Source organism: Myotis davidii, unplaced genomic scaffold (assembly GCF_000327345.1).
Source record: "Myotis davidii unplaced genomic scaffold, ASM32734v1 scaffold1069, whole genome shotgun sequence".
Lineage (NCBI taxonomy): Eukaryota > Metazoa > Chordata > Mammalia > Chiroptera > Vespertilionidae > Myotis > Myotis davidii.
In genome coordinates this window covers 2391445-2405487 of record NW_006300018.1, presented here as the reverse complement: position 1 = coordinate 2405487, position 14043 = coordinate 2391445, and the positions used below count along the sequence as shown (strand labels likewise).

At 41.2% G+C, this 14043-nt stretch overlaps 1 protein-coding gene across 2 annotated transcripts in view; it reads left to right on the top strand.

Moving 5' to 3' along the window:
* Positions 1-14043, top strand: part of KLHDC1 (kelch domain containing 1) — a 55042-nt gene that overhangs the window by 13069 nt on the left and 27930 nt on the right. For both annotated transcript variants that reach the window (XM_015571995.1, XM_015571996.1), the window contains exons 4-5: positions 5743-5821; positions 7543-7626. In XM_015571995.1, the coding sequence (XP_015427481.1) occupies positions 5743-5821; positions 7543-7626 (163 nt within the window). The remainder of the gene's footprint in view (positions 1-5742; positions 5822-7542; positions 7627-14043) is intronic.

The following is a 14043-nucleotide window of genomic DNA, read 5'->3' as shown; positions in this document are numbered from 1 at the left end:
TTATTAATTTGAGATCTTTCTTTTTAAAAAATTCATAGGTATTTATACCTATAAAATTCCTTTTGAGCACTGCCATCACTGTATCCCATTAGTTTTGTTTTATTTTATATTCATTTATTTCAAGATAATTTCTAATTTTGCCTGTTGGTTTTTTTTTTTCACCCATTGGATTGGCAAGTTATTTTTTTTTCCTTTTAGCATGCCTTTTGGCCTCCATTTTCCTAGTGAGAAATTCACTCTCATTTGTGTTTTTGTTCCCCTGTATATGTCTTTTTTCCTCTGTTTTTTTTTTTGTTGTTGTTGTTTATCTGTTCTTTATTTTTGCTCTTTATTGATTTGATTAAAATGTGCCTACATGTACTTTCCTCTGTATTTATCCTCTTTGGACTGTGCTGAATTTTTGGAGTTGGTGGCTGTATATCTCTCATCAATTTTAGAAAGTACTTAGTAATTATTAAATATTTCTTCTACACATTTATTTGACTCTCTTCCTTTTGGGACTCCTGTTTCATGCATATTATACCATTTGATATCGTTCATAGAGCTTGGGCTCCTTGTCCCCTTGCCCCTGTTCTTTTTTTCTCTTTGCTTTAATTTGGGATATTATTAATTTGAGATCTTCCTTTTTAAAAAATTTGGTTATCTTTTATTGACCCTATTGACCTGTCTGCAAATTCACTGATATTTTTCATTGCCATGTCCACTTATAATAGACAAGATAGAATTTCTATCTAGAGAATTCTTTATTTCTGACATCTCATTTTCCACTTTCAGTATTTCCATTTAGTTCTTATTTTTTTCTTATATTTTTTTATTGATTTCAGAGAAGGAGGGAGAGGGAGAAAGAGATAGAAACATTGGCTTCCTCCTGCACATCCCACACTGTTAATCGAGCCTGCAACCTGGGCATGTGCCCTGACCAGGAATTGAACCATGACCTCCTGGTTCATAGGTCGACACCCAACCACTGAACCACACCAGCCAGGTCATTTAGTTCTTTTTCATGGCTACATGTCTCTGTTGAAATTATTGAGTTCTTCCTGCATGTTGTCCAGCTTTTATAAACTAGGTCATAAGCATTTTTATCATAGTTACTTTAAAGGCAGTGTCTAATTCCGGTATTTGGGCCACCTTGGTGTCAGCTTATATTGATTCTCTCCTCTCTCAATCATGGGTCACTTTTTTTGTCTTTTTGTGTATCTTATAATTTTTTTCGTCATATACTAGACCAGAGGTGGGCAACTTTTTTGTGAATGCGTGCCAAAACCAGCAAAATCTCTGACGCAAAATTCTTCTGCCTGCCAACCCTAATATTTTGAGAACATGTTACGCCTTAAGGTGTACGTATGTGAAGAACCTTGAAGAAATAATAAAATTCATTTGAGCGACAAAAACACAGTTATATGATGATGAAAAATACATTATTTACATTTATTACACTGATAGTCCGACAGAAAACTTTATGACTCCGTTTCATATTATCAGTGGGACTTCTGCTATGAAACCAAAACACTGGTCGGATCTAGGAAGGCATGGAGAGTTAAGGCAGAGGCATAGAAATTGCTCTTCCCCTCTCTCATCAATCCATGTCTATGGTCTTTAAGATAACTTGTTATGTAAAATTATTTATTTATCTAAGATGCACCTACACTGAATTTATCTGAAAAATAAAAAAGTCGATATTAAGAAAAAAATTGTAAATGGAAGATTATAAGAGAGGGTTTCGCGTGCCAGCAAAGTTACTGGCGTACCATGTTTGGCACGCGTGCCAGGGGTTGCCCACCCCTGTACTAGACATTCTCTGTGAAAGAATAGTAAATATTGGAATAAATAATACTGATCACCAGAAAAAGAAATGCCCTTCTTTATTTAAGCTGCTAGTGTGAGTTGAGTCAGTATACTAGTAATCTGGAGTTGACTTGTGTTTGGGCTGTGTTGTAGCTTTAGTTTGATTCAATTTTACAATTAGTTTCAAATTTTTGAGGCAGGATCAAGACTTTCCTTTGTTAGAGCCGCATGTTTGAGCATTAGAGATCACCCAGAGATTTTCAGCTGAGCTTCACAACTGTGTTTCCACCTCTCTGAACTGTGGAAGATCTTTCTGTGTTAGCCTGATTGGTAGGTCTTCAACTCACTAGGGAGTTCTCTTTGCTCTCCATTCCCACCTTATGCTTTCTGTACCTTGGGAGGTCTCTTTCAGCCTTGCACATCCTCCTTTGGCCTTTTGGGGAAGTCATCCTGTATGCCATAATCGCTTGGCGTACTTCTAAAGTGTTTCCTTCAGATCTCTGCCCTGTTCCCACACTTCAGAGGAAAACTCCAATTGCCTCAAGCTTTGCTCATCTCGCTTTTGCTTCCAGCTGTTGTTAACTAATCATGAGCCCTCTCTGATGACTATGCAAAAGAGTTGTTGAGTGGGTTAAAACTCCCACTGTGCCTGAATTTTTTAAGATTCTTATATTCTACTAGAGGCCCGGTGCACAAAAATTTGTGCACTCGGGGGGAAGGGGGGTGCCTCAGCCCGGCCTGTGCCCTCTCGCAGTCTGGGACCCCTCGGGAGATAACGACCTGCTGGCTTAGGCCTGCTCCCAGGTGGCAGAGGGCAGGCCCAATCCCTAGGTGCAGCCCCTGGTTGGGCTCAGAGCAGGGCTGATTGGGAAGTTGGGGCGCCGCCCCTGTCATGCACAGAGCAGGGCGGATCGGGAGGTTGCAATGCCACCCTCAGTCATGCTCAGGGTAGGGCTGATTGGGGGGTTGGGGCACGGCCCCCTGTCACACTCAAGGCAGGGTCGATGGGGAGGTTGCGGTGCCACCCCCTGTCACGAACAGAGCAGGGCCCATCAGGGGGGTTGGGGCTCCGTACCCTGTCACGCACAGAGCAGGGCCCAGCAGGGGGTTGGGAAGCTCACCCCTGTCACTCACAGAGCAGGGCGGATCAGGCAGTTGGGGCGCCGCCCTCTATCACCCACAGAGCAGGGCCGATCAGGGGGTTGGGGCACTGCACCCTGTCACACACAGAGCTGCAGGGTGATCAGGGGGTTGGGGAGCTCCCCCCTATCAGGCACATAGCAGGGCTGATCAGGAGGTTGGGGTGCCTTCCCCTGTCATGAACAGAGCAGGGCGGATAGGGAGGTTGTGGCCCCGCCCCCTGTCACACACAGAGCCGCAGGGCGATCACAGGGTGGGGGCGCTGCCCCCTGTCACGCTGATCCCGGTGCTGGGAGGCCTCTCAGCTCCGCTGATCCCGGTGCTGGGAGGCCTTGCGGCTCCGCTGATCCCGGTGCTGGGAGGCATATTACCCTTTTACTATATAGGATAGAGGCCTGGTGCACGGGTGGGGGCTGGCTGGTTTGCCCTGAAGGGTGTCCTGGATCAGGGTGGGGGTCCCCACTGGGGTGCCTGGCCAGTCTGGGTGAGGGGCTGAGGGCTGTTTTCAGGCTGGCAGGTGACTGAAGCTCCCAACTGCTCCTTTTTTTCTTTTTCTTTTTTTTTATTCTGGACCAGCTTTAGCTCTGGCTCCAGCTCTGAGGCCTCTGCGGCTGAAAGCAGGTATCTGGTTTGTTTGGGTTCTATAATCGAAACACTGTATCAACTCCAGCTCTGAGATCCGGGCTGAAAGCCGGTGTCTGGGGTTTTGTTTAGCTTCTATATTTGTAACAGTGTTTCGAACTGCAAGCTCAGAGGCTGGCAAGGCAGGCGGGGGACGTTGGTTTCCTCCATCACTGAAGCAAGCAAGCCTCATGTTAGCTTCAAGCTGCCTGGCTGCCGGCCTCCATCTTGGCTGGCAGTTAATTTGCATATCTTGCTGATTAGACAATGGGAAGGGTAGCGGATATACGCTAATTACCATGTTTCTCTTTTATTAGATAGGATGCCAGTCTACATGTGGCTGTTAAAATTTTGGGTTGTTTCTTGTATAGTGTTTTTTATATTGGATTCTTCTTCCTCTTGCTGTTACACCAGGAATGAAAGCAGCCACGAATCTCTTCTCTCCTATTGAAAGCTCATCATTTCCTGGAATTAGTTCATTTAGGTCTTTTTGTTCCTTTAGCACTTTGACTTTTTTAAACTATGGTTTTGTAGTTTATAGTCATGCAGCACTTAATGATGGGAATGCATTTTGAGAAATATGTTGTTAGGCAATTTTGTCATTGTGCAAATGTCATAGAATGTATTTATACAAACCTAGATGATATAGCCTACTGCATACCTAGGCTATCTATAATAATAAAAGTGTAACATGCTAATTAGACCAGACATCCTTCCAGACAGCGTGCCGAATGAAGCCGCGGCAGGCGGGGGCCACGGCAGAGGCAGCTGCCACGATGGTGGGGGCTGAGCATCTTGCACGAATTTTGTGCATCAGGCCTCTACTCCTATATAATAAAAGCCTAATATGCTAAGTGTCCAGTCATCCATTCAACCAATCAAAGCATAATATGCTAATGATATGCTAGGGCCACTCAACCACTCACTATGATGTGCACTTACCACCAGGGGGCAGACAGTTGACCAGTTGCTATGATGTGCACTGACCACCAGGGCCAGACAGTTGACCAGTTGACCGGTTGCAATGGTGTGCACTGACCATCAGGGGGCAGACAATTGACCGGTCTACAGGTTGCTATGACATGCACTGACCACCAGGGGGCAGATGCTCTGACTGGTAGGTTAGTTAGCTGTTGGGGTCCAGTCAATCGGGCCTGAGCATGACGGGTTGGACACACCTTGGAGCCATCCTGCGATCCCTCCCTGGCTAGCCAACCTCTCCAGCCCTGATCATGCACCTCTGGGGTCCCGCGGCCTGGCCTGCGCCCTGTCGCAATCCAGGACCCCTGGGGAGGTGTTGTAGAGCCGGTTTTGGCCCGATCCCTCAGGCCAGGCTGAGGACCCCACTGGTGCACAAATTCATGCACTGGGCCTCTAGTATGATATAACCAGCTGCTCTTAGACTACAAGCTTGTACTGTGTGTTACTGTATAAAAGACATGAGATTAAATCAAGTACAAGAGAAAATAATGCAATTAAGAGACTACATAAACACAATATGTATGAGGTTGCTTCCAGCATAATATGGCATTACCATTTTACAACATTTTTAAAAAAATATATTTTATTGATTTTTTTTTTTTTTACAGAGAGGATGGGAGTGGGATAGAGAGTTAGAAACATCGATGAGAGAGAAACATTGATCAGCTGCCTCCTGCACACCCCCTACTGGGGATATGCCCGCAACCAAGGTACATACCCTTGACTGGAATCGAACCCAGGACCCCTCAATCCGCAGGCTGACACTATCCACTGAGCCAAACCAGCCAGGGCACAACATTTTTTAAAATAATTAGAATACACTCTGAAATAATGATAGAAAGTATAGTATAGTAAATACATAAACAATAACATAGTTGTTATTATCAAGTAGTATGTACTGTATATAATGTATGTGCCATACTTTTGTACAACTGGCAGTGCAGTAGGTTTGTTTACACCAGCATCACCACAAACGTGAATAATATGTTGCACAATAACATTATGTCTGCAACACTGCTAGGTGATATAAAATTTTCAGCTCCCTTACAATCGGATGGAGCCACTGTCATTTATGCAGTTTGTCATTGACTGAAATGTCTTTATATCTGGCTTATTTAGCTTGTTAGGGTGAGAGAAATTATCTCATTCAATTGTCTATGAACAAAGTGGAAGTAGAACTTCTAAGTGTCTCCTTTTGTATTTGTTTTTCAGATTAATATATTTTGGTGGCTATGGGTGTAGAAGACACAATGAACTCCAAGACTGTTTTGATGTTCATGATGCATCTTGGGTAAGAGAGTAATCACCATTTACATTTTCCTCTAATTTAGTGTTTGTTATCTTAAAGTTTTTAGAAATAATGAGCCCCCTCTTTCTCATTTTCATTTTCTATAATTGACTATGAAAAATAAAGTGTTTTCTCTTTTGAATTTGGATTCAATTAGAGGAAATTCTATCACCTTCATGGCTACTGAAAGAGTAATTTCTTTTCTTACATAGTTAGTCACTTATACCTATTGAAACACAAGTAGAGGCTTCTGTTAGACAAGTAGAGGCTTTAGTGCAACTGAGAAAAACTTGCCCATAGGTAACCAGAATGGCTATTGCTGACATATACCTGCTTTTAGATGTGTGTACTAGAACTAGTTGTAACTCTTATTCAGGAGTGAGTGAGTAGTGATACTCATTTCCTACTTAATCTTACTGGTTAGAGAATAAGCTATAATTAATAAAAGTAGTCATAATGTATAAAAATGAAATATTTTAAAAGATAACTTAAAAAAATTGATCCACCAAGATACACAGTAACTCTTCAGTTTTACCTTTTACTAGCATACATTATTATTGTACATTATTAATGTATATGAACATTTTGTGTATATCTCCTTGTATGTGGGTATTTTAAAATTTTTCCATGTCTTTACATTTTTTTAGCTTTTAATATGAAATATTTTTAAAGCTTTGCTACTTAATAGTATTATTGATAATTTTCAGAAATAAAACTTCCCATTGTTTAGATCTATTTTTACTCAACAGTGAAATCTCTCATTTTTTTCTCTCTTAGTACAGTTAGGCTAATGATCATGTTCTGAAATTTTTGATGTATAGTGGATTTTTTTGGTTTAGATTCTAAACTAAGTAAAATTTTTAGTTTGACAAGTCCTGACAACAATGATGTGTTCCTCACATACAGATAAATCTGGTATAGAGATAAGCTGCAATAGAGGAATTTAGCAATCTGGAAGATTCTAAATACAATATAACTGCTAAATCTTTGCTTTGATGATATTTTTGTCTCTTAGAAGACAAAGAAGAAAGTGAGCAAATTTTACCTATAAGAGCAAATTGCTTGGTTAAGTAGAGTGATTGTAACTTTTTTGAAAAAGGATTCATAGTCACCTGAAGTTTCTAATAGCAAAGATTAGGGATTCTAAGCATGTACTTTAGAAAAACAGATTTTAAAATATAAATATCCTCTGTAATGTTATTTTTATTTTTTAAGATTTTTATTTTTTAAGATTTTTTTAGAGAGAGAGAAAGGAAGAGGGAGAGAGAGAGAAATATCAATGATAAGAGAGACTCATTGATTGGCTGCTTCCTGCATGCCCCTTACCAGGGATTGAGCCTGCAACCCAGGAATGTGCCCTGATCCGGAAGCAAAGGGCAATCTTTATGTACATGGAATGATGCTCAACCAACTGAGCCACAGCAACCAGGCTGTCCTCTGCAATTTTAAAAGAGACAATCCTTTGAGGGAATTGGAAAATTGTTAACAAGTAAATTATGACATCCTGCAAGCGATACTATGAGAAGAGAAGTTGCTGAGTGACACTGCTCTGGTCTGGGGACCACACTTTGCGAGCCACTGCTGTATGCATTAGCTTTATGAATATGGTAACAGCTGTGCTTTTGTAAAAGTGTCTATTATTTAACCAGTAAATATTCAATAAAACTATAACAATAATCTAAAAGTTATAAAATCTTTTAAATATTAAAAAAATTTTGTTTTAGGAAGAGCAGATATTCTGGGGATGGCATAATGATGTTCATGTATTTGACACAAAGACACAGAATTGGTTTCAACCAGAAATTAAAGTAAGTAATATAAAATGTTATTTTTATATTTATTGATACATTTAAAATACATTTTTATTAAGTTATTTGGATTTTAATAATTGAGTTTGTAATCACATACACAGGGTTTCTCTTGAGTACTATCACTAATACTATTAATTTTTTATCACATATTTTTTTCCGGATTAGTTAAGGGTTTTCTAGATAAAGCTTGTAAAGAGGTGCAATCATTATTGTTTACCTACAAGTGTGATGCCCTGATTTAAGGAAGGTTCTTTTCTTTTTTTAAAAAATATATATATATTATTGATTTTTTTACAGAGAGGAAAGGAGAGGGATAGAGTTAGAAACATCGATGAGAGAGAAACATGGACCAGCTGCCTCCTGCACATCCCCCACTAGGGATGTGCCCACAACCGAGGTACATGCCCTTGACTGGAATCGAACCCTGAACCCCTGAGTCTGCAGGCCAATGCTCTATCCACTGAGCCAAACCAGTCAGGGCAGGAAGGTTCTTTTAAAAAATCCTTTTGTAAACCAAGTGCAGGATTTGTAAAAACCCATATTTTCTAAACCCTTGAAATCAGGGCTCTATGCAATTGTAGCATGGCAAAAATACATTATTAATATTCTTTCATATACTTGTAAGCAAACAGAAATCCAATTCGTTTAAGCAGCAGTGAATTCTCACAGCTGGGAAGTATGTTATGGAGGAGCTCACACAGTGAAAGAAAGCTGTGGGGATCAGGAACTGGAGCAAGTTACTCAACACCAACACTTTCCATCTCTCTTTGTCTGCTCCTCCCCATTTCTCGTTGTATGCTAGCTTTATTCTGTTTACTGCAGACTGGATGGCTCATTTAGGAGGGATTATGGTCCCGGGCACACAAGCAGTTCTTCCTTTTGGTGCTAGAAAAGGACTGTTAGTTCTAGAAAAGGACATGGTAGAGGGTATCAGTTTTTGCTGTTGAAGTTGAAAAAACTAAATTTGCATTTTTTGGGTATTTTTTTTCTCTCTATTTTATTTTAGTTCTTTTCCATCACTATTTATCCCCTCTATGCCCTCCTCCACCTCCTCCCACCCCCTACCTGAATTTGCATTCTAATTGTGTCATGAAAGACCTGTGTGCTTTAGACAAGCCATTTAGTGTGTCATCTGTAAAATGGAAAGTTGGTAGTGTTTTCCCTCATGGGGTTTTTACCTCTGTAAGAGCAATATAGTAGTAACAGGGATCTTTGAGTTATTTTCAGTATTCCAAACAACCTAATAAACATTGTGCATTACTCATGCAGTTAGGCACACACATTAATACAAATGTTTTTTCTTTGTTTTTGTTTGAAGTTGTGTGAACTCAGTTTATTCAGAAGCTTTGGTTTGCTAAATGTATTTTATAAGTTAAAAGGAGAAATTCAATATTTATTTCATAATAAATCCTATCTAATAAAAGAGTAATATGCAAATTAATCATCACTCTGAGACAAAGATGGCAGTGCCCATAGCCACAAGATGGCAGTGTCCAGTCCTCTCAGCCCCGTTGGAGTCCTCCAGTCCTGGGGGACAGCCGCTGAGAGCAGGGCCTGCTTGGCCATTGCCCGTGGTGACCCAGGAGCGGCCAAGCAGGCCCCCCAGACCGCACACAGCAGGGCCTGCTTAGCCGTCGCCCGCACCGACCCAGGAGTGGCCAAGCGGGCGCTGCAGACCACGCACAGCAGGGCCTGCTTGACCATTGCCCACGGCAACCTGAGAGCGGCCAAGCGGGCCCCGCGGACAGCAGAGAACCATGGGGAACGGGCCTAAGCTGTCCGTAGGACATCCCCTGAGGGCTCCCAGATTGGAGAGGGTGCAGGTTGGGCTGAGGGATCCCCTGCCCCCTGTGCACGAATTTTGTACACCGGGGCCTCTAGTATATTTATAGTAGAAGAATTATTCCAAATTTCAGATAAGAGATGGGGTAATAATGACAATATTGTTTTGCTGGAAAGACTGGGAACCACAGCTCAAATGGTTCTCTCTCATTTATGTAAGTATTCTGTAGGTACTATCAGAATTATTTCTTACCATGTTGACTTCAGCACAGTTACTAGATAAACCTGAGAAGTTTAGGGACTTATGATATTGGATGTAGAGCTTAAGTTTCCTATGCTCACAATTGGTAGCCAATGAGGTGATAATGTAGGGTTCTTTCAGAACTTGGAATGAAATACATACACAAAGACACCCACCAGGAACACATGAAAATTATGCATAAAATTTTTCCTTCAAATCTTATTCATCTACTCATTACACCCTCTCTTTTCCCACCAATCCAAAACTTCTCTGAAGTAAATATCTAATATATTTGTTCAAAGAAAAGTATAGAGAAGTATTACCAGTTATTGTGAAGAGTTTTAGGAAGAGATAAAGTACTATTAGTATAAGCCAAAAACTGAAATTTTTATTGTGGCATTTGAAGCACGAAGAGTTCTGGGGGACAGATTTAATTTTTTAGAGTCTCTGGGATCATCACACTGTGCATTGCTCACTTAATAATATTAACTTTGTGTGTGTATGTGTGTGTGAGAAGGGGGAGTGGAAGGAAGAGGGGAGAAAGAGAATCTTTTAAAATGTCATTTTAAGCCGAAACTGGTTTGGCTCAGTGGATAGAGCGTCGGCCTGCGGACTGAAGGGTCCCAGGTTCGATTCCGGTCAAGGGCATGTACCTGGGTTGCAGGCACATCCCCAGTGGGAGATGTGCAGGAGGCAGCTGATCGATGTTTCTCTCTCATCGATGTTTCTAACTATCTCTCTCCCTTCCTCTCTGTAAAAAATCAATAAAATATATTTTTTAAAAAAAGTCATTTTAAAATCCTTATTTTTAAGCTAAAACTTACACAAAACATTATTTTTGCTAAATAGTCTCAGGCATTTAAGAAAAATGCCTTAAAAAGTAAAGATCTATGTGAATAAATTTCATTCTTTTTTAAAAAATCCTCACCCAAGGATATTTTTGCATTGGTTTTTTTAGAGAGAGACTGAAAGAGAGAAATATTGATGTGAGAGAAACACATCCATTGGTTGCCTCCTGCACAAGCCCTGACCAGGGCCCGTGTCAGGGAGGAGCCTGCTACCGAGGTATGTGCCCTTGACTAGAATTGAACCTAGGACCCTTTGGTCCACAGGCCGGCACTCTAGCCACTGAGCCAAACTGGCTAGGGCCAATAAATTTCGTTCTTGAAGAGTATAGTCATACCTCACAGGTATTAGATTTCAGACCACTGTAATAAAGTGAATATTGTGATAAAGTGAGTCACACAAATGTTTTGGTTTCCCAGAGCATCTAAAATTATATTTACACTGTACTGCAGTATATTAAGTGTGCAATAATATTATATCTAAAATACTTTATATCTAAAAAATACCTTAACTAAAAAATACTTTATTGCTAAAAAATGCTAACCTCATGTGAGCATCCAGCAAGCTGGTTTTAATCTTTTTGCTGGTGGAGGGTCTTGCCTGGATGTTGATGGCTACTGACTGATCAGGACTGATCAGGTGGTGGTTGCTGAAGGTTAGGTGGCTGTGGTAATTTCTTACACCAAGACAACAGTAAATTTTGCCACATCAATTGACTCATCCTTTCATGAATGATTTCTCTGTAGCATTCAGTGCTATTTGATAGCATTTTACCCAGAGGAGAACTTATTTTAAAATTGGAGCCAATCCTTTTAAACACTGCTGCTTTATCAGCTGAGTTTATGTAACATTCTAAATGCTTCATTGTCATTTCAGCAGTCTTCATAGTATGTTAACCAGGAGTAGATTCCATCTCAAGAAATCACTTTTCTCATCCATAAGAAGCATCTGCTCATCTGTTAAAGTTTTATCATGAGATTGCAGCAGTTCAGTCACATCTTCAGGCTCCACCTCTAATTCTAGTTCTCTTGCTGTTTCACCACATCTGCAATTACTTCCTCCACTGAAGTCTTGAACCCCTCAAAGTCATCCATGAGGGCTGGAATCAAATTCCTCCAAGCTCTTGTTAATGTTGATGTTTTAACCTCTTCTCATGAATTACAAATGTTCTTAATGGCATCTAGAATGGGGAATCCTTTCCAGAAGGTTTTCAATTTACTTTGCCCAGATTCATCAGAGGAATCACAATATGGCAGTTATAGCTGTATGAAATGTATTTCTTAAATAATTATTCCTTCATGGGCTACAGAAAGGATGCTGTGTTAGCAGGCATGAAAACAACCTTAATTTCACTGTACATCTCCATCAGAGCTCTTGGGGTACCAGTTGCACTTCCAATGAGCAGTAATATTTTGAAAGGAATCTTTTTTTTTTTTTAATGCCACATGAGCTCCTGGCAGCCTAAAGTCAGGAGTAGCTTCCTTTTATTTTTTAAAAAAATATGTTTTTATTGATTTCAGAGAGAAGAAGAGAGAGGGAGAGAGGAATAGAAATATCAGTGATGACAGAGAATCAGCCTCCTGCACGCCCCCTACTGGGAATGGAGCCCACAGGCAGACATGTGCCCTGATGGGTATTGAACCGTGACCTCCTGGTTCATGGGTTGGCACCCAACCACTGAGTCACACGGGCAGGAATCTTTTTTTCTGAGCAGTAGGTCTCAACAGTAAAATTGGGCTTAAAATAGTCAGTAAACAATATTGTAAGCAGATGTGCTGTCACCCAGGCTTTGTTGTTCCATTTATACAGCACAGGCAGAGTAGATTTAGCATAATTTTTAAGGGTCTTAGGATTTTCAGATAGTCTAAAAGTATTGATTACAATTTAAAGTCACCAGCTGCATTTAGCCTGTCCTTCGAAGCTTTGCAGCCAGGCATTGACTTTTCTCTAGCTAGGAAAGTCCTAGATGGCATCTCCTTCTGATATAAAACTGTTTTGTCTACATTGAAAATATATTGTTTAGAATAGCCACCTTCATTAAATATCTTAGCTAGATTTTCTAGATAACTTGCTGCAACTTTTACATCAGCATTTACTGCTGCACCTTGCACTTTTGTGTTTTGGAGATGGCTTTTTCCCCCTTAAGCCTCACAAATCAACCACTGCCAGCCTTAAATTTTTCTTCTGCAACTTCCTCACTTCTTTCAGCTTTCATAGAATTGAAGAGAGTAAGGACCTTGCTCTGTATCAGGCTTTGGCTTACAGGATGTTTGGTCTGCCTTGATCCTATCTCTAGATCACTAAAACTTCCTAAATATCAGCAATAAGAACGTCTCACTTTCTGATCATTGATGTGTTTACTGGAGTAGCTCTTTCAATTTCCTTCAAGAACTTTTCATTTTCTTTTCTTTTTTAAAATATATTTTTATTGATTTCTGAGAGGAAGGGAGAGGTAGAAACATCAATGATGAGAGAATCATTGATCAGCTGCCTCTTGCATGCCCCCTACTGGGGATCGATCCCACAACCTGAGCATGTGCCCTTGACCAGAGTCGAACCCAGGACCCTTCAATCTGCAGGCCGATGCTCTATCCACTGAGCAAAACTGGCTAGGACAAGAACTTTTCATTTTCATTCACATCTTGGCTAACTGTTTGGTACAAGAAGCCTAGCTTTCAGCTTCTCTCAGCTTTTGATCTATCTCCACTTTTGACATGCCTTATTCACTAAGCTGAATCATTTGTAGCTTTTGATTTAAAGTGAGAGGCATGTGACACTTGTTTTCACTTGAGCACTTAGAGGCCATTCTCGGGTTCCTAATTGGCCTAATTTCAATATTGTTGTGTCTTAGGTAATAGGAAGGCCTGAGGAGAGGGACAAAGATGGGTAATGGCCAGTTGGAGCAACAGTCAGAACACACACAACATTTATCTGTTAAGTTTGCTGTCTTACATGGGTGCTTTTCTTGGCATCCCCAAAACAATTACAACAGTAACATCAAAGATCACTGATAACAGGTCACCATAACAAATCCTATCTAACAATAGACAAACATGGTAATTGACCATACCTTTGCTACGCCTCCCATTGGCTAATCAGCATGATATGCAAATTAACTGCCAACAAAGATGGTGGCTAATTTGCATACTGCAGGCAGGGTGAGACAGCGCCATCCCACCTGCCCTGCCACCATCCGGGCCTGCTATCTGTGACCCCGTGCAGCTGGTGTCCTGTGTGCAACCTGACCTGGGACAGCTGGGTGGGGCAGTAGTGATCTGCCGGCCCGCCCGGGTGTCCCATGTGCTACCTGACCTGGGTGGTCGGGTGGGGCAGCGAAGGCTTGAAGGCGGCTTAGGCCGGAGTGAAGGCATGGGTCCTGGGTGCCGGAGGAAAACCAGTGCCGGAAGCCAGGGTAAAGGAAAGCCTATTGCACGAATCTTTATAATAATAACTAGAGGCTCGGTGCACAAAAATTTGTGCACTCAGGGGGTAAAGGGGGGGTCCCTCAGCCTGGCCTGTGCCCTCTCACAGTCTGGGACCCCTCG